General features: G+C 51.7%; 3 protein-coding genes across 3 annotated transcripts; 1 reads left to right on the top strand and 2 right to left on the bottom strand.

Moving 5' to 3' along the window:
• Window positions 1-391: 391 nt before the first annotated feature.
• Window positions 392-2,900, bottom strand: CGCA056_v014954 (uncharacterized protein; the record flags this gene model as incomplete). Its single annotated transcript, XM_037330196.1, has 3 exons — window positions 392-2,299; window positions 2,352-2,630; window positions 2,721-2,900. The coding sequence occupies 3 exons, from the start codon at window positions 2,898-2,900 to the stop codon at window positions 392-394; spliced, it is 2,367 nt and encodes a 788-aa protein (XP_037171408.1).
• A 7,563-nt stretch (window positions 2,901-10,463) lies between these two features.
• Window positions 10,464-11,639, bottom strand: CGCA056_v014953 (uncharacterized protein; the record flags this gene model as incomplete). Its single annotated transcript, XM_037330195.1, has 1 exon — window positions 10,464-11,639. One exon carries the CDS (start codon window positions 11,637-11,639, stop codon window positions 10,464-10,466), a length of 1,176 nt encoding a protein of 391 aa, XP_037171407.1.
• Window positions 11,640-15,088: 3,449 nt separating this feature from the next.
• CGCA056_v014952 (uncharacterized protein) lies at window positions 15,089-15,824 on the top strand (the record flags this gene model as incomplete). Its single annotated transcript, XM_037330194.1, has 2 exons — window positions 15,089-15,223; window positions 15,276-15,824. 2 exons carry the CDS (start codon window positions 15,089-15,091, stop codon window positions 15,822-15,824), a joined length of 684 nt encoding a protein of 227 aa, XP_037171406.1.
• Window positions 15,825-20,906: the final 5,082 nt, after the last annotated feature.

Below are 20,906 nucleotides of genomic sequence, written 5' to 3'. Positions count from 1 at the left end.
AGCACGGCGCGCAAGTCAGCCTGGGATGTTACATCGCAGTTCAAATGACGAATATTTCGGCAAACTGCGAAGAATAAGTTAGAAGGGAAGAAAGACTTCCAGACGCAGCGGCATCTACCAGAGAGCACTCGATGGTCAAGTCTGGGTCGTGGATTAGGTTGTGGTTGAGAACGTGGACGGCACAACCCTTGAGAGCGAGAATATGGGCAGAAGCCGATGCCGAAAGCACCATTGGCGATGATTGCGGCTTTATGGTGGAGGGAAGGGGCAGAACCCCAAGCTGCGAATTGAACTGACTGTCTTTTGTTCTAAACTGCGGATCGCAAAGTACAAATGCCGTAGATAAACATGCACCACTTCAATAACCTTGTGATAAGCGCCCAAAATATGCCTACGCATCGTCCCTATCCTCTTCACCATCGCTTGGTTCCTCGTCATCAGTTAGATCTTCCTCATGACTTGGTTGTTCGTCATCGTCGTCGCTGTCCTTGTCAGCCGAGTCGTTGAGGTCAGCATCGTGATCTTCGTCATCTTCGCTAGGCAGGTCGTTGTGATCAATCTTATTGTCGTTCTGATTCTCATCAGAGTCCTCCTCGCCGGCAGTATCGAGCTCTCGCTCAATCTTCTGGATCTCGTCTTGCATGGCCTTGAGGCCTTGGATACTGCGCTGGCGGTTATTGTCCTCCTCTGCTTTGCGAGCTGCGGCGAGCCTGGTTGCCCCTTCTGCGGTCTCAAGAGCAGCCTGCATCTTCTCTTTGGCCATCTTTCCGCCGCGCATGAGAGGTATGAGTGACTTGATCTTATCCATATCTTTCTCACAGTTCTCCAGATGATTGCTTGCTGGGCCTGGTTTCTCCGCTGCTTGTCCAAGTAAAACCGCTACCAGGGTGTTGATGTCGTACATGGTTTGCCTGGCTAGATGTGCCTTGGCCTTGAGTTTGTCGGGGACAGATGTAAGCTTGGCCCGCAGTTCGGCGAGCGCTTCGTCAAGGGCGCGAGCCTCACCGCTTGGCACAGACAGCCAGTTGGCATCATCAAGTAGCGCACGACGTATGATCGAGTCGGCTGGTACCGGTACACGGACTCCGCTGCGAGTACCAAGAGAGTCTGCATGCTCCCGTCGAAGCTGGACCAATACGTCACCCGGCGGAGTCAGATGTGTGGAACTGCCGCCCGCAGCCAAGGGCGAATCTCGGGCGCTCTTGTAGGCAGCCAGAACCCGTCGCCAAAGAAGCCAGTCAACTTCCTTTGGAATGCTTGTAGCTCCGAGAGCGTAGAGGCAGTGAATCAGGACACCCACACCGGAGTCTTGCTGGTCCGCTTGCGACACACTGTGTCGGCTGATGGAATTCCACGAGCTTCTTGGGCAAAGCTTAGGCAGCGCAGTGTCGTTGTCCTGTGGCACATCAAAAAGGCTGCACATCAGACCCTCTACCTCCTTGGTAAGCTCCTGGTCGCTTGCTGCATTGTAATTTTCTATGACGACTTGCTTTTGGCCTGTGACCCTCACAAAGGCCAGAGCCCAATGATGGTTTGTTCGGAGTGGCATGACAACCACCGCCTCTTTCGGGCTCTGATCGAAAACACCATGCATCCTGGACTGCGTCTGGGATATGACGGCGGTCGCGTCTGTAGCGGGACCTCTAGGTGCCAAACACACTGCGCGATGTGGAACAAGATCGCATAAGCTTTGTAGAATCCCCGAAACCAAAGAGGCTTGAATCTCTTCCCCTGGCAGGAGAGATCGAAGAGGGTTGGGGAGTGTAATTCTTCGTCTCTTGGCGGACGGTATAACCTGTGACTCCGGTTGCTGGTGATTGGAATTTGAAGCCATCGTGGAAGTCTGAGGTTGGATTGGAGCTGGTGACAAGATGCTTGGTTGTTGGCTGTCGGCTAGCACAGTAGGTGGATCGGCAAATGCACTTGTGACTGTGTATTGGCCAGAGTTGTTGATGTTCGGCGAAGGAACGTCGATGTATGCAGGTAGATTGTTGTAGTCAAGGGACTCGTAGTGTTTAAAACGTTCTTCGATGGTTGAGGAGGTTTGGTCGGGAGTCTGATGGACAAAGCTGTCGTCCGAGGATGAAAACTGATTGTGGGCCGCAGAGCGATCGGGTTGCGGGGGCAGGTCAACCTCGAACGGGTCCCAGTCCAATTGGTCAGCCTCAATTGGGGACTGTTGCTGGACCTTCTGGGGCGATTGGCTGTCTTCCGAGCTGGGGGCTGCAGGCTGGAGGATGGACTGGTGCAGCGTAGTGTTTGTATCGTTGAGGTCGTCGTCATTAACGGTACGGTTGGCCTGGGAAAGTGGTCAGTAACGGTGGGATTGACTGGATGGTGGGACATCGAACCTTTTCTGACCGCCCTTGTTCGGGAGAAGGGGGTGGGGCTTGGGTTCGCAGGCTGTTGAGAACAGTGTTGACGTCGTGCAAAATTATGCCTTGCGCATGCTTGTCTACTCCCGGCGTTTTGTAACTGGAGGCTCTTCGAATGGCGGCCTGTGCTTGTAATAAAGACCTAGCTTCCTCAAAGCTGGGACAACGAGTGGCGAGGTCGTGGAGGGCTGCGTAAAAGTATCGTCCTGCATTAACGGTGTGCAAATAGAATACCAAAGCTGAGCCAGGAATCTGCTAAATCTTTGAGGCTTTAGCCAGTTTGGGGATGCACGTCTTGGACGGAATCCACGTAGAAGGGTTGTGGTGGGTGGCGATGATGCTCACGGCGTCGACGGGAAGTCGCGCGCGCAAAGTGACGATGTTGAAGCGAGCGGCTGCGTCGGTTTCGAGATGAATGTAGTGATCGACGCAGCTGGCGACGGTAGCCTTGTCCTCGCCGAGGCAAGCGACAAAACGATCGATTGCGGAGAGGATAGATTGTTCGTCGTCTTGAGGCGTGATCATGTTGATGCGTCGGCAAAGTCAGGAACGGAGTGACGTTGGGGGATTGCGAGAGGCCGAGGTGGTCGACCAAACGCAATTCGAAGTGCCGATGAGAAGAGAAGGAGAGGGGATGGAGCGCATGGCTTCGCCTTATCGAGCAACGCGGCGTACCTAGACGTGGAGTTGGAAGTGGCTCGGGAGGAGGTCCTGCTCGATCGCCGGGGGAGTGCGGTGCACATGACATGGAAGTCGTGTCTCGGTGAGGTAGGTGCCCGGGCCTCATGTTGGGTCCGATGGTCCTTCCGGTTCGGTGCTGCTGATAAATCGGCAGGACCTGCCCGGACTCGCAAGATGCACTAGTCCAACAGCACACATGGAAGGAAGGCATCGCCTCGACCCGGGTCATGACCTTGGCAGGTATCAACGCAGGATTGATTGCCGTCGCTACTGCGTCTGTCGCACAATGGTGTTGGCAGGAACCCACCCGATACCCCTCAAGTTCTCGCGGCAGTGGCACCAACGAAGCCAGAGGTTGGTACACCCGCACAGAATTGTCATCACCCATCGATTTCGTGCCCCATGGCATCACCAACACCAAAAGATTAGCCCAGCCCCGCATCAGACCGGGGGGAATATTCATCACATCCCCTAGACAACTCTTGTCGCCGGTGCGAGTGATTCTCCTGGCTACGCGCATGTCGTAGGCACAAGAGGGGTGGGTTGGTGCTGTTGCCTCCAGAAACATCATGATTTTCGCTGTTGTGAGGGGTGCATTGAATCATAAAGACTTCGACAGTCGAATGGAGAAGCCCGCTATGCACATTAGTACATGAAGCAGGCGATGCATTGACACAACTGGAACTGTCCATGACCCTGCTGCTCAACCCTGGTCCAAGGACAACCACGCGGAGCAGAGGCGACTCGCGATGCACCGCTCCCATCAGCCGGAGCAAATTTGAGCGGAAACGGACGGAAGTTTCAGGCATTGGGGCATGTTCTTCCATTCGTCGCAATCAATTCCCGGGAGGCTTTGACACTGAATGGCAGGACTTGGCCGCTGGTCGCGGGGAGGAATTGATGGGATCATGTTGCGTCGGTCATGGTCTCGGATGAAGCAGCCAACGTTGGGAAACACAGAACTAGAAAGTGCCTACTTGCGATATTCACATTTCAATCAAGGTCTTTGAATCCTGCACAATTTTCAAAGGCTCACAGTTGCTGCTCTCCTCCTCCCAGTGCGCCGGTCTGCAGCGGGCAGCACTGCGACACGTGGAGCTGCCGCGTCCTTGAAGAGCCACACCCTGCGCCTGCAGTAGTGGGACTAGCGCCTGGAACCAATCAGGACCCGTTTGATGGGCTGAAATGGAAAGGCAAAAGATGGGATCTGGGAAGCCGCCCGGCGAGACCTGGGGGTGTCGCGCAAAGCGCGCTTAGTAGTGCATGGTCTGGGACGCGTCTGTCGGGGGAAGGCGATGTAGAAGATGGGGGATTGCTTCTTTTGGAGTATTTGCATTTTGGTGTTGGACCTATTCCTGGATTCTAACCGTGACGATGCAAGGTTTCTTGTGCTGATGGGAGGGACAACTGATGTCAATTTCCCGGCAGCACTTTTCTGAGCCTCAGCACACCAATCAATCAGCAATGCCTAGGGACATTGCATGGTCTTATTGTTGCGGGACCTTGCAATAGCTGCTCAACTCTGCTATCAAGTCCTGCCAATTTCGCCGCGTGGTGGAATCGGCCGTCGATCGCCAACGCAACAATACCTTGTGGCGTTATCCAACTCTCCTGCAATCCTCTTATTGGGCATGGGTCACCTTTCTCGTGGAGATGGAAACGTCACAAACGTGCTGCCGATGTAGACAAGTACTACCGAAGCGTTTAGCCAAGTAATGCTGAGGGGCCTGGATAACTGCTGCCGATTTCCACGCAGCGGATGATTTCGGGCTTGGAAATCGGCAGCACCCTTCTGGGTCTCAAACAAATCAGATTGGTCAAGTCCGAGTTTACTTTCCCTAATGAAAAAATGTGCTAGGCGTTGCTTCGGAGCCTTAAGGGCCCCAGCAATACATAAAGAATCGACCAGAGGTTGCGGGAAGTAATTTACAGACCATGAATATCAGGCCAGCAAGTTGAAAACTGCAGGTAAATGCAGATAGTCATGAAACTGATGGCTCAAGGCTGAATATCTTTCAAACGAGAAAAAGGGGGGCGTGGGGAAGAAATCATGTTGCCATGCAGTCTTGTTCACAATCATTCGTCAATGTCATGGACGATGAATTAAGTGGCCCAGGCTGTTTTATGTTTGAATTGACCATGAATCTCTGGTCTAATAATTCATTGCAATGCTGTAGGCGTAGCTTCATTAAGTCTGGAGTCCGGATTTAATTTGCTGGCTGAAGGACGGACCTGTTCTCACCAAACACCTGTGAGCTGGACCATCACCACTCGCCTCTTCCACAACAGATGTATCTACATATCGCGGTGTTTATTCACATCGTTTGCTGTCAGAATCCGATCGTATTTGGAAAGCATCTTGGGGATTATCAGTCGCATCTGCAGGCAGGCATGTTTGTGTGTGGCAAGTATCTCCCGGGTGTCACACAAAGAATAGCGAAGGGGGCTCATCACACCCTTTCACAGGGCACGATCACATTCCAAGCAACGAAAAGCTGGGTAATTACCATCTCATCGGCCGGTGACATTGGGATGAATCATCAGGGGTGGACCTCTATGGGTTGTCATAGCTTTTGGGATTAACGCTGGCTGCAAAGAGATTGGTCGCGACAGTGGTCCACGGGGGACATATCAGCGAATTCTTCAAATTCACCACGTCAAGCTGAACATCAAACGTCGCTGCCGCTTACAACAGCTGGACCCCCGGGGCGAACCACAAAGTCAAAGTCAGCGAAAGCTGTAGCAGGATCCGCAGCGCCTCAAGGCACAGCCGTGGATGCTTTCAGTCCAGACGTCGATCATCCAATTATCCCAAGTAGTCGTTGAATCCTCTGCGCGAGGGAGCATCTGAGCGAGCTTTAGGACGTACACAAAGTCTGAAGCGTGGAAGCGTGGGAAGACAGCAGAATATCAGAGATGCCTGCGGCCTCACTCTGACCCAGGGGTAAGCTTTTGAAGTCCGCGCTGTCGCCCATGTCTCCCTCACAGTTAGTTGTGAATTTGGCTTGTAAATGAACAAAGGAAAGGAGGTTTGGGTCCTTTGAGCGGCTTTTTTGATCAGATGAAGGATGAACTCCTGATGATCCTTAGCACAACCGAGAGCTGTCGAGATGTAGACGCATCAGTGTATGTTGACACGCAAACAACTTGGTAGAACGGTCAGCAATAAAGCCCGCGAATGAAGTCGAAGGTCATGAAGATGCGTCCAAAGAGCCATGTTCAGGCTTTGGGGGTGTCAGTCCAAGTCTCTCGATCTGGTCGATAAATTGTTCGACAGCATCTGTTTTCCTGCTGCCTTGGGGAATCTGCCAAAGACGGTGTCTGGCATGAGCTTGTCCTTATCGCTTTCTGTTTCCCTGGCTAACGATGAAGCGGACCTCATCGGCGGAGTTCCCTCCGTTGAAGGTTCCTTGAACTTGGCGCAGCCGATAGACAGCTTTCCACAACTGTGAAGTATTAAACGACAGCTCATCCTGCGTAAAAATGACCACTTATGATGTGTTGTCGGATAAAATGGAAGTAGGAGGCGTTCTGATGCGGTTGCTTCTCAGCCCACGGGTGCCAGCCTTTCGCATCTTAGTATGAACATTGCTGGCTGTTGTCTTGAGATCATTGGATGTATGCGCCACATTCGTAACCCAGGCTTGTCTATTTGAAGCGCAGCACTTTATTTTCGGTCCACACTCCATTGGAAACTTCTCCATGAGAGGATATTCAACCAAGCCTTGTCTCCTCTTCAACTTGCTGATATCAAATTTTCAAAGGCAGGATGATATGAAAGACCCTATAGAGACGATATCTAGAGTTATTGTGTCGGATGAGACGGCGTTACGGTCTCATAGTAAGTTAACGAGTGGGACGCAAGTATGCGTACAAAGTGATAGCACTTTATGGGTTATTTGTGTTGGTATTGATTTATGAAGATCATTGAGAATGTGCTTGAATAAGCAGGCAAAAGCGGGAACGTGAATGGATGCGCTCAGTTCGGAGAGACCTTACCCCAGCTGGCTTTCTGAAGCTGGCAAGGACATTCGAGCAAGTCCGTTTGCAAACATTACATGACGCACACATGAACGGCACACCTCGAACACGATTGATGAACACTCACAGATGCGCAGTAGACTGCTCTCGGAGGTGCATCTTCAATCACGGCCGCCTCTGGGGACCCGAGCTTGACGCAGAGGTCACGCACACCGTTGAGTTGGTACAAAACACCTAAACTCAGTCCGCCGTGCGCATCGAGGGGCACATGCCCATCACTCGAGCTGCCAACACTTACAACCTCGGTTTAATCATCCCTACTAAGCGTCCAACGCCAAGTCTCTGTCTTAAGACTCCCGCAATCGTTATTGGATAAGTCCTGTACTGGCTTGAAGTCTATAGGAAGCTTTGCGCAAGGCCTCGCCGTCCCTGGAGGCCGTTATAGCCCCGTCGATGTCCATCGCCTACTGACTGGCGGTGGTATCAACTACTTCGGCTTGCGTATCGTCTGGTATGTTTAGATTGTCGTGTCACTCCAGGTCGTCTTCTCGAATAATTATCATGTAGAGCCCGGCGAGCAAAAGGACACCGACTTGTGATGGGCCCTAAAGGGTAGCCGAATCAAATTCATCATCATCATTTGCTTCAACCTGAAACCTTTCCCCCTTGGTGCCGTCCGGAACGGCATAATCTAAGCGTCTCAAGCCGTCATCAACTAAGGTATCAACGTCGTCGAGTCCTTTGCCGTCCTCGAGGACGATTCTCCTGTCCCGGCACTACAATCAAACCTTATGATCTTTCTTTCAATTGCTAGGGCAATGGTTCTGGGCGCGGACCTTCTCTGCCAAAGGGACGAAGAGTCGGCGAGCCTGAAAACCTTTACGCGCTACCCACATTGTGTACGACAACTCGCCTGTCGCCAGGCTCAAAGCACTATCTGTCAAACTATCCGAATTACGCAGCACACAGCATCCGTCGCTTGTTGTAAAGCCTAGCTGTAAAGAAGGCTTCTATCTTAGACCATTTCGATCATTATAGAGCGCATGACAGCCGCCTGATTACACATCCCGAACGGCTTACCAGCGTAGCTACCAAACCAGTAGAACAACGTCGCGAGCGGTGACGTTATCAACCTGAGCTCAACATACAGTGACATCATTAACATGCTCATGTCGAACAGATGGATAGATTAGGCGATGACTGAGATGCTCAAGAAGTCATCGGACGCAGTCACTTTCCCAGGGCGGTGAAAAATGAATGTAATCGACCGGGTGCGTTGATGAATTGAGAAAGATATGCTCCAGACAATGTGGCTGACTTTACTTGATGGAGTAAATGAAATAGCTGTTGCCCTATCACGATTAGTTGAAGGAGGTGTGGGCGATGATGTTTGAAGGCTGTTACACCACGATTGGAACCCTTCATTCCGGCGAGGTCAGGCAGGTTCTTAATCATGAGTGAAGATTAATGTTAAGACATACGGCATTCCTTGTTGAGCTCCGCTTAATCTTGATAATTGATCTGTGAGTATGCCCGAGGTTGAAGATGAAATGAGCCAAGCATTCCATACACCGGTTCCGCCTCCCAAATATTTGTAAATAACGTGAGCCTGCCTGCGAAGTCCACATTCTTCTTATTACTCTCGCATGAATGAAGCCCAACTATCAGATGACTTGACCAAATAAATAAAAGATGATCAATGGTTTTTCATGGCGAAAATATTCACTGACATCGTTTCGCGCGCCTTGAGCTGCACTTTGGGCGGTATTGAATCGAGCCACAAAGCCGAGTCGACCGCAACGTCCGTCAACTTCACCACCGGCATCGGGCTTGCAGCACAATGACTCAAACAATTCCCGGGCGCATCTCGCTCCTTGGCCACCTGTTTTGTCCCTGCGGTGGCTCATGGCGGAAATCAAGGCTAGGTAGCCCGCCGCGTCATCGTCCTGAGTACATCAAGACTCTGCACAGCGAAGTCAAATCCATATTCGGAGACGAGGTCAGGCTCTTCAATGCCAGCCTGCACAAGCTTGCCAAGCGTGACTGTTTCATGAAGGAGTCGTAGCGCATCGATTCTCCCTTGCCCTGTGAGGTTTCTACTCCGTTGTTCAAAATGACACTCGGCCACATCGTTTACAACGACCTGACGCTTTGAGACGGCACAGCCATCCCAGCAGGAGTTTTTATCGATGTCAATGTGCCCACAATTCACCGGAAACCGGTTGCATATCCTGACGCAGAATGTGCTGTCACCTTCAGTTCATGCTGAAGGCAGCGACTGGGATTGAGCAGACGAATGCTTCGTTTATAACAACGACAGCCTGTAGCGTTAGCTGGGAAAATGAGAGATTTGTCCGCTGTTGACGATTTTCCACTGCTACATCTGACTTTAACGAAAAAGGCAATCAAGAGTGATTTTATTTGGCAGCAGTTCATTCAAGCAACGTCTAAGTACTCAATATAACGGCAGCTCATCGCCGCCGACGCACCTTGCGAGATGGCCTGCTCTGGCTTCTGGCTCTGTTTCCATACTAATCCTCCCGATGCACCCCTGCTTCATCGTCCATTAGTACCCAAGTAGTGCGGGCATCCGTGTCCACGATGGGTTTAATATGGTTCATTTGCAATGCCATCCATTATTTTACTCGATTCCCAGGCTCCGTTTGGTTCCCAGGCGAATTTCCAACCCCAAACCACACAATTCGATGGAGTGGCCAGTCAAACCGATCAAGAAGGCTCGCAGCGGAAGTTTCCCTCGAACGCATTGCGTACCAATGCGCACCAACTGCTGGCATTTCCAAAAAAAAAAAAAAAGCAGTTGGTGCATTTGTCGCACTAACTTCTGCCATCGCCCATGCCGAAGTAATTTGCAACGTGGATGCATCGATGGTGGTCAATCTAGTCGGTTGCATCGCGCGAAGCGTGCACCGAGCCTGGGAGGTGTTCTCACTAATCCCCGCAGAGGCCAATCTCCGGATCAGGCCCGCCGGCACTAAAGACATTGCAGCACCGGCACGGATTCCGAAGGCCCGGCCCCACCGGTTCACCGACGCCGGCGCCAAAGGAAAGGAGATTCAATCAGACTATGGGATTCCTGCAAAGCCAAAGGATGACATTGGGATTAATAGAAAGGTTCTGATTCCCGGCCGGTAACACTGCGGTTTGGAACATGGAACGGACAATGCAATTGCGTTTATCCAGGTATCCATGAAGATATAGTCGGTTTTTAAGATATGAGGATCGTAAGTTACTTCGCTTTTACTTTTGTGAATAGCACAGCGAACATAATTTCACGATTACTGACTGAAAATCGCGTGTGACGCTCGAACGGATGGTTCCTCCTCTTTGAATTATAAACTGAATCAGCCTCATTAGCATACTTCATCACTCCACAAGCCCCAAACCTCAGACCGCAAGCTCTTAGCTCTAGTCGTTCAGATCCAGCTGTTCCTCCTCCTCCTCCCTCTTCCTCTTGCGTGACTCAAGATGTGCGGTAGTATGCTTGTCCCGGGCAACGCAAAGCAGATTCTTGGCCGACATATTCAAAGCCTGCAGCAGACCGTGAACTAACGGATCACCAGCAGCTCCTTCGCCTGGCGTTCCCATCTGCACGAGTCGACTGCACAGCTCAAGCTGCTCTTTCACGACCGCGTCATCCTGCGCCTCCTTGTCCCGGTCTGCCTGTGCTGCGTGCGCTTGGAGTTGGTCCTCGGTGGCATCGGGCTCGAGGTCTGGCAGGGCTGAAGCCTCTGGCGGCGCGTAGGCGAATATGTCGCCGTTGGTCATGATGTCCTCGTCGAGGAAACGTGAAAGCAGGCTTGGGCGTCCATCTTCACGGATGCTCTCTAGGAAGGATTGGCCCATCTCCTCAAGGTCCTCCTCGGGAATCTGCGTTCGCAAACGCTTGCTGGACCTCCGAGAGACTTCGATGCTGTCGTCGCCGGCGTCATCTAATGCGGCTTTGCGCTTCTTGGACTCGGGGGCGGCTCGCGGAACGGCCTTGGCGCGGAGGGCGGTGATGGCCTGGTTGACGTCGCGTAGGCTTGGCATCGGCGTTACGACATAGGGGCCGGGGGAGCCAAACACGCGCGCAAGCATGCGGTCACGGACCTCGGTGCGGATGTCCTCGGGGTCGACGGCCTCGTAGGCGGTGGAGCGCCGGAGGGAGGAGAGGGCCTTGAGGGTGCCGGTGCTGGTGCAAACCTCCTGGTCGAGCTCAAGATGCAGCTCGATGTTGTCGGTGAGGCCGAGGGCGAGGGCGGCGTTCCGCAGGCGGCTGGCGGACTCGGGCTTATGCTTAGCGGCGTCATGGGCGATGCGAAAGATCCGGCCGAGGTAGGTGACAAGATCGGCGGCGGAGAGGTGCTCGCGGATGAAGGCGGGCCAGTCGAGGACATGGTGCCGAGCGCTGGTGTGCTGGCCGGATGTATGCACGGCGAGAGCAGCTGTCCACCAATCCTGATGTAGCTGGTCCCAGACTCTACTGAGGTCGGCCTCGGGGACTTGAGCTTGGTTCCAGGTCTCATTGAGCTCGCGGAGAGACTGGTCTACCTTAGCATCCCGGCGGATGCTTACAATGACGGGGTTTCTGCTGCTAGACATCGTGGAGGAGCACTGGTGGCGCGCTTGATGTGAATGCTGAGCACAGGTAACAAGGGTAGAAAACTGCACGATGGCAAAGGGAGACTCCTGAAATTTGAGAAGTTTTCGAGAAACGAACAACTGACACGAGAAAAAGAGCAGATTCTCAAACGGGGAGGTTGTCCGACGAACAGCTGAATGGAAGTTCGGGGGCAACAGACGTGGCATCATTCGTAGCTGGTGACGGAGGGAGCTGCATTTAGAAAGAATGCTGGGCGTTCTCACCTGCACCAATACGAGGCCTCAACTGCCGTCCGAAATACCTGCGAACCCTGAGATAATTGCTGCACATTTGCGCTCTCCAACTAATTCACGGTGTCATTCCAACGGGCTAGTTCCATGTATGTGATTCTTTTCTTATGATTTGATGCACTCTCTACAGCATCACGGGTCTCAAGCCTTTGGAAGAAAGGCAGCTCCATGACCCTCAAATTAATTCTCCACGATGTCCGCACCCCGGGCAGCCAAAGCCCTCCAAGCACCATGCACCCCCCCATGAACCCAATGCTCATGGCTTCGCGCCACCTCCTCCATTAACCTTGGAATCATGATGCAGAACGACATTCTTAGCCTGGACCATAACAGTGTTGATGAGATTGCGGCTGAGCTCGTCGGCTTGCGTTTTCATGTGTGGCCGAAGTGCAAGAAGCTGCTCCATCTTTGACACAAGAAAACAGTGCTGGCCGTGGGGATTGAGTGATTTGAAATACGCAATTTCGCCCGACTCACTGCCGACGGAAGGTGGTGAAGTCGGCATCTTGTCCTGTCTCGTTGTCGAAGTGCAGAAAACCGACGTCCGATGATTTCAGTGTCGCTTCCCAGCTTCCGAAGTGGGAGGAGCTGTTGTCGTGGTCTTGCGGTTGGAAGGTTTCGCGGTAACTTGGAAAGCAAGAGCAACTGCCCTGCTTGTGCTGAAGAATGTCAGGCGGACCTTGGAGATGTAGGCACCTGACGCCCCGTGCCCCTGGTGCTTCTCGAGGGAAGAAGTCGTGACGGATGTGTCTACCTTCCTGGGACGCGCCGGCCGCGGGTTTCGCCACGCCTTGCCAGGACTTTTGCCAACGGTCTGCCCACTTCTGGCATCGGCTGACTGTACACTCTCGGCCGTGTGCTTGGTTCGATCTCGCACTCGAAAGACACGCGCCGTAGGGGTGTCAAGCGCCCCAACCAGTCGTGGCTGTGAAACGGTGCGCCACCGTTCTCGACGGTGATTGAAGGCAATGTGAATGCGATGAAGTAGGGATGACTTTGGTGCAATCCGTTAATTGAAAGAAGTGAGAATGAGATGGATTGTCGATGGTGCGACGACAGAGATCTTGCTGTGATGTAGTCGTGGTGTCAGGTTGCGATTGGGATGGTGACGAGGCGACGACGACGATGATGCGGCAAATAAAAAGGAAAGAAGTAACCAACCGCTGCGTCAGTCGGCTTTTGTAGTTAGAAAGTTTCAAAGGCAAGAGGCAGCCGATGTTGACCCCATCCAGCGGCAACCACGAGAAACTGGATGGGCTGCCTGAAATATGAACGGAAGGGCCGTCGCTCTAGCCACTGCACTTCCTACGTTTACCCACATACGCCTTCCTCCTATCCTTCTCTTGACTAGTGGCCCCCTTCCGACAGCAAACGCCAAAATCTCAACCGCCGCGGCACCTTTCACTCGCCAGCCTCGGCAAACCAAACTATCGAGGCTTGAATACCGCTGCCCTCTTTCCCAGCCTATCGAGGATGGACTTGCAGTCTACTCCGTCATTTAAGCCGTCTCGATGCGACCCTTTTTCAACGCTCCAGCCCTTCGAAAGGGGATGAGCAAGTCATCAAGCGAGAGGCTGCTCTGAAGCTGGAATGTGTTGATGACGCATCAGAAGACCGCCCCGGTGAGTCAATCGACAGAAAGCGACCTCCATACATAGCGCTCATTACTTCGCGCGTCTGGGGGATGAGCAATCACAGCAGCAGCAATTGGTGTTGCAGCGATCGAGATCCCCATTCCCGGCTGCTAGCGAACAACCCGGTTCTTCGACAGTCCTCCGTCACAGCAGGAACGGTGACTGAATTAAATAATATCTCGCCATCAAAACAGTCTCTTTTAGTTTAAGCACACTAGACTTGGGTGGAGATATAAGAGCATGTAAGAGGAAACGATAGTTACTTTCGTACGTGCTAGAGTGTACACAGGGGGGATGGATTAGGCTGATGCTCTTTCAAAAGCAGCATCCGAAGAGTTGAGGTGTTGCATAACTACGCGAGCAATCAATAGTTATTCTTTCTGTGATTCTCTCCGTCCCAGCTTGTTGACTGGCAAAAGGGACCCAGCTCGATAGATTCTGGGCGTGATGATTGGGATCAGGCCCTGTATTCGTACCAATTAGGTCATGAATCGTGGAATTAGGGATATGGAAGGGCGATGCCGTGTTCCGTGGCACTTATTTTAAATGCTTGCGCCATCTATGTATAACTCGTTCGACCACTTTGTCTCAACTTTTTGGCTTGGGCTGGCTTGTCATTTGAGCGGGCTTGAAACAGATTGCTGCAGCAGGAGAAAGGGCCAGATGGTCCATAGGCATGTGCTGCCGGTTTTCGGGAAGCCGAAGAACGTCTGAATATTAGAAGGGAAACTCCGAACCCTGACATCAGCCTACCAAAAAATCTGCTCAGAGACGAGGGGATCCTGGGGTGTAGGCACGAAACCCCCGCTCTGCAATCTGTTCAGGCTGCTCCCGCTATCCGTACACACTTTTCGAAGTCAGTGTCCTGCTGCTGACTGCAACTCATCAACATAGCCCACCGCCGTCTACCACCCTCGCAAAACCACCATTGGTGGCCTGTATTCAGACACGACCAGGCTGCTCGCTGCAGCTTGACAGACTGGTCACAAATGTAAGGGAAACCAGGTCAGGTGGCATGGATTACACCGATGTGGTCATTTTTCCAATTATTGTCTTGGCCCGCAGCCTGAAAGATGTTGCTGGCCATTTTGAGCTTGCCGAGCCTGCAGCAGTCCCAACGCGTGTGCTGCGGGCCTTTGAATGAAAAAGATTTCATCCGATTGGCGTGTTGGTGCGGGATGCGCAGTGTCTTGCGCTTTGCACCAACAGACCAATCATTCGTGGTGCCCAGAAGCGAAGCCCCGCCCCGCTCTCTACGGTCGCGTGGGAAAATCAGTTCAACAAAGAGTGCCGGTGAAGAGGGACAAGTCCGTTCCACAATGCTGCTAGTTCAAAGTCCTATCGACGGATCAAACTTCTTTCCGGGCGAAGATACTCGTGGCTTCTTGACCCTATTATTCTCACCGTCGCCTTATACAACCCATGATGTTACCTTCCAGTGCGGCTTCTGTGGCAAAGCGCCAACGGCCAGATTCAGCGCCAGATCACGAAGAGATTGCATGTTACGTGGCTGAGGATCACGAGATGGACGACGGAATGGATGATACGGACTTTCGCTTCTTTGACACTGACACGGAGCCCGGCACGCGGGCCAGAAAAGCGGCCGTGCCGAGAGAGACCGGCGGCGATGACGACTTTGAGTGTTGTTTAAGACCACCAGTGAGCCAATCTACAGACTAAGCGACAGCCCTAAAACTAACGGAACATACAGTCTGCTCTAGATCTTGATTCGGGAGATGTGGAAGCGTGGCACCCCTATATTCGGGAACGCTTAGATCAGCTCGAGGACATCATCCGTCATTTCCGGATCCTCTCGGAGCAGCAAAGAACTACCAACGAACTCACAAATACTATCCGACTGTCTCTTCACGAGAGCCTCGTCATGCGAGTGCACTCGGCGGGCGCAGAGTTGAATTTTGCCTTGGGACAAACCGATGAAAATAGATATAACTTCCCAATGATGGACAAAGCCAACTCAGAGGCCCTGACAACATGGCGTACGCAGTGGCAGAAGCGCAGGGCGCTACGTGGGTTAGTCAAGGAAGCCTCAAAAGCCCTCAGCGATTGTTACAGAAGTTTGTCAACCGAGATTGATGCCGGATTGAACTCGATTGTTGAGTTGGACATGCCCGCGAGGCTGGAGTCCGCCCGTCAGAAGCTGGAACAAGCCATCAGTTCACAGGGAAGCAGGAGGGTCAGATTCCCTCCACGCGTGCGACGTGAAAACTCAGATAGGCGCCAGAAAGGAGAGACATCATAGACACCCACGTAGGTGAATGTTAAGTACCATTTCCACCTTCCCATGCTCAATTGGCATTCATTTGTGTTTTCTACGAGCCTTGCGTCATAATGAGTGGCATCGGTCACTCCATTGCTTAGACCGAGGAGTCAAATAGTGGTGACAGAGGAAACCTAGCCAGTTCGCGACTGCGACCGTGACTTCGGCCTTTGGTGAGGGGGGCTGGGCAGCCAGCGTGCGGCCATGCAATTGTCAGGGGAAGGCCCACTCAAGCTTCCGAAAGAAGGAAATGCGTTTGCCGAATGAGCTTGTTGGGGGTCAGAGGCCACCGCCCGACGTATGGCGGGCCAATTACCCGCCTCCTCATGGCTGGTACTGCATGGAGCCTTGTCAGTCAATCTACCTTTCGTGCCTTTGTCAATCAATACTAGGCGGAGCGTTGTTTACATCAGATTGCCGCATGGGATCAGGCAGGGGGCTGAACGCCACGTGTCTGAGACCATCGTCAGAGCGAAATTGAAAATTGCATAAGATAAGAAGGCTGTGTCTTGGTGAGCATAGCACCTCTTTGTACTCCTATAAGGTATGCTAAGAGGTGGCGTTACATCTCGATCGGCATGTTTACCGGGAAAAGGCCGCCGGCGACCATGGTGTTTGGGGTGGATGCTTGCCAGATGGCTCCGAGTCTGCCCCACTTGTCGGGCCGGAATCCGATGTAGCGGTCGGACTTCTCCGGACTTTCATCCTCTGCTAACCTCAGAACCTAGTGGTGCGGTCACTCGAATACATCACTTCAGCCAATTCACTCCATTATACAATCGGAGCACCATCCACGTGCCACAAAGCCGTTCATTTTGGCGGCGAAGGCAATGACCGTCCAATCTCGCATCCATCCACCAGATTATGACCAGCACGCATCAAGACAGCTCAATCGCCTCATAACATTTTAGGTGACACGAATGCATGTGGATGAAAGCGCAATCCTTTTCGTATTCGGCTGAGTTTGAAACATACCTACTGTATTGAAGCACCTCTGTGTGAAATTCAACCGTATCAAGACGTCCAGGACACTAGTCCCGAAGGCTCTCCTAGCCATTACAATCCCGCACAGTACCGTCCATCCTGCCCCTTGATCCCAGTTTGTTCCATCAAGCAGATAATTAAAAGAGAAGTTCCCAAAAATCTGCATAAATCAACAGTTGTCGCTTGCTCTCGTCGTACTGTTCTTCGACAGGTCCGTGACTGGCACAACTCTGCACCACAACCCTCAGGACAGTAAATATAGGGAAAACAATTCTCAGTTGCACACTCTATTGCAGCAGTCGTACCACCACTCTCTGTGCAGAAGACTTAACATCAGGAAGCTCCCACAGAAAGTAATGCTGCAGAGGAACTTGTGCAGGGTTACGTTCGCCTCAACTGACGCGTAGCATTTCTATTGCAGTCAAGATCCTGCAAGTTTCTTACCGTTCCCTAAAGATTAAACTAGTTCTAAGGCTATGTATAATGTAAAGTATGCCTCGCTCTTATTTATATCAAGCTGCGTCTCATTTCCAGCCCCTTATAAGTGGGATGAAATCGCTCGAGTCTCAGCCTGAAAGGGCCAACATATTTAGTAGCCCCCAGCGCTATTCAGCGGACTTGTTTTATGTGAAGAGGTCCCGGCGGCGTTAAATATACGAAAGGGGACGGTTATTCTAGAGACGAGATTCCCGGAGTTCACAATCCATACATAGGCGACCGCCTCGCCAAGCATAGGTTCTGTGAAAGCATGCAGCCTGGCCGCATTTGCTGGGTCTTCGTCGATTCATGCTCGTCTCGGAGCCACGCCTTTCTATCTTGTAAGCCTTGCTTATTATGATAGCCTCACTAGCTATGTGCGGCGCACATCCTGAAGTGTGCGGAATGGCGAGGGACGGCAATAATTTCATCTGTGTCTCAAGCTCCGCTCCCCAAATCTTTCCGTCGGCAATATGTTTATCGTTATCGTGGTTATATCGTCTGCATCCTCGGTGAGAGTTACCGTTTTCTGTCATTTCAAATCAAATACATTTTCCGCAGAGCTTTGATGCTTCTTTTTACTTGGTTTCTCGTGCCAAGACAAGTATTTTAGCAATGTGACTTAAGATCACCTGCAATAATTGCCCGTCCCAGCTGGCGGATCTCCAGCCAAGGAGACTCGCACTCCCTCTATCTCATCCTCGCCGCACCAACTGGTCACCAGCATGGACCTGAAGACGAAGATCTCAGCATAGAGCTGGAGCCATAGAGAGATGCACCTTACTTCTAGACTGCAGCAACTGAGAAGGTTTCAGCAGAAACTACTTACTTGCTCGGCATATCTGGTCTTCAGGGTTAAAAGAAAGTGGACTGACAGTACACCATAGACGAATCGATAGCCATAGTTTCGTTAGCGACAAATGCAGTCCGGAAATTGCCATGGGCGACTTGAGTTGGTGGACATCAGGACTTCGGAACACGTCTTTGAAACCCATGACTAAGCCCTGCTACCCAAAGTTGTAGAACTATCGACTCGAGTTTGAAGCGTAGACCGCGTACCTGAATTTCCTCGGAAGTAGAGATGCATTGTCAACCGTTGTCCGCAGTCACAGCATACCGATCCACCTAGCCCTGGCATAGACCCCAAAGAAGGTCACGCTTAACTGAAGAAGCTCGCGAATTATGAACAATGTAACAGATACCTGAGCTGGTTCCTATCTCTCAGTATCGGTTTTGGCTCTGGGATATGCACTGACCGCAACGATAGCTTTCATATCAGCGTGTCTCCTTGCATATCTCATCAGACAGGTCGTCAGCGATGTTCAATCATTAGGCAACCAGAAAAGGAAACTCCATAATTAAAATTTGTTCCAAATGATCTTCGTCATCGCCCGTATTTAGACAGCTGCTAAACGTGCTTCGGTGCTTCGCACAGCTGATTATTCTTGTCAGCCCCACGTTTGGTGTCAAAATCGCGAGGAGCGCGCTGTATGCCAGAAATGTTTTCTTGGTTTTACTAGACGATTCGCGAGCTGGCGTCGAATTGCATGGGTTCGGCTGACAAATCAGCGCCTTGTTTGACGTGATTGCCATTGGCGATATTGAAACCGAACCGTTCAAGTTTCGCGCCGTACAGATTTCACTTCATCTCGGTCGTGCGTGTCAGGTAGTCCATCGCATCGGCTGGGCGGATCATCTAGAGATGGCAAGCTTATTTTCCGACGGCATTCTATCGCAATAATTACCGTTATATTAGCATAGAATTCGCATCCGTTCTGCCTTTAGAACATTCACAAGGTAGAGGAGAAAGGTACGGAGATGTTCTGCAAGTCAGGAAGTCATTAAGGCCGGATTCCAGATTAAATTACACTGCCTGACTTCAACAAATGATTACACCAACCTCAGCACGTTGCAAAGAAAATAGAAAGACACAAATGACGGCTCTAACACATTTTCAAGTTCACTTGCAAAGAATGACACCGGCTCAATATATTACTACCAGCATCCATAGGCCTGTATTCGCAGATAGATTACTCCCAGATAGGCAGCCCAGATCTATTTCACATTCCGTTAATACTATTTAACTTGTGAGAAGTAATGCAATACCCATGGCGACTCTGAACTAACACCAATGACCCTTCATGTTTTACAGGAAGAGAATCCCTGGCCCATTCCCTTGACGTTTCCTGGTAAATCATGTTAATGGCCTAGTAATAGGCAGGGTTTGTTTCTATATTGGGCAAGTGTCATCTGGATGTTCTTTGGGATTCTCGACGTGATGGATCGTTCATTCACCAAGTTGCCGTAAACGTCTTCAGCTTATGCAGCATTTTGAGTTCTCGCGTTTTGAGAGGTTGCCACGGCCTTTGAGGAGAGGACATGGTGGAAGCTGTCGGCATATGAGTTTTCGGTTCGCTTCCCCCAATTTGCGGTCTTGGGAGCTTATGGTGAAGAGTTTGCCTCTGCGAAGGCTGCCCGCGCTATTCTAGTCGTACCAGCCAAACCAGTCAAGGTGATTTCAGTCACTCGGCCTTAGGCGCAATGTCGGCGAGGTCATTTCTTCCCTGGAGGCATTTCAGGACATGGTATATATAAAACAATCACGGCGGACTAGTCATGCGATTCATACACGAGATCTGGAGTTTGAGGGGTTCGTGGACGCAGATGGGTGAGCTGCCCAGTCCATCTTGCAGGGTGTACAGCAGATGCTCGGATCAGCGTCTCAAGCGACGGTTTGCTGTCTCGCGCAGGGCTTGTACTGCTCGATGGTACCCGAGTACGACGGCGGCCAGTGTTCAGTCGGTGCGAAAGAACACTCAAGGTTCGACAGACAAGAAAACGTGGGGTTTTAGTTGAAGTTTGGCGCGAGCCGCCTGGGCTCTCATCTTTCTGTTTCGCAGAACCTCTGCGCCGGGAGAAGTCATCTCCGCACGAGTTTTCCCGGACGGTTGCGGCTTCTGATGGGGTCAATTCGTATGAGCGCATGATTAAAGGCATCCAGAAAACGGACCAAGTCGCCCATGCCCTCGCTTCTCGTGGTGCCTTGTGACCTTGGCCCAATTGACCTCAGCCGCATAGCCAGTAAAGTCGCGATAGTCATCACCAAACACGAGGCCACTGTGCCAACCGTTCTCACTACGATAAGACTTTCTCTGGTTTTTGCAAAAAGCGCGGCTGAAACACTTCCAATATTCAGGTTCGCAGCTTGCGAAGCAGCGCCAACACTTTGTAACAACTAAGGATGGTCTGCCTGCGTTCAATAATAAGGACTGCGTGAGATCCTAGGCCGCAGTCATTGGCCAATAGATAGGCAGCGGGGCAGCAGTTTGAGAAGCGTCACTTAGGATACAGTCCTTCTTCTATGCGGATCTGACTCAGGTGGGATGACTTCGCCGGCGGTTGGACTGCGGGAGAAAAGCGTCGGCATACCGGGGATTGAAGCCAAGGATGTAGCAAGCGCGTTGATAATTCTGCAACGATACGTCACTGTTGTCCACTCAGTCTTAGAAAATGATCACAGTTGACGAAGCGCCCGAATCGCTTTGTGAACCCGCATTTGTCTCATCACGCTAGCAATCTTGTCTCAGCGATGCGCCTATCTGA

This window comes from Colletotrichum aenigma, assembly GCF_013390185.1.
Source record: "Colletotrichum aenigma strain Cg56 chromosome Unknown KSG_Cg56_contig11, whole genome shotgun sequence".
NCBI classification, from domain to species: Eukaryota; Fungi; Ascomycota; class Sordariomycetes; order Glomerellales; family Glomerellaceae; genus Colletotrichum; species Colletotrichum aenigma.
This window is presented reverse-complemented; position numbering and strand designations above follow the sequence as displayed.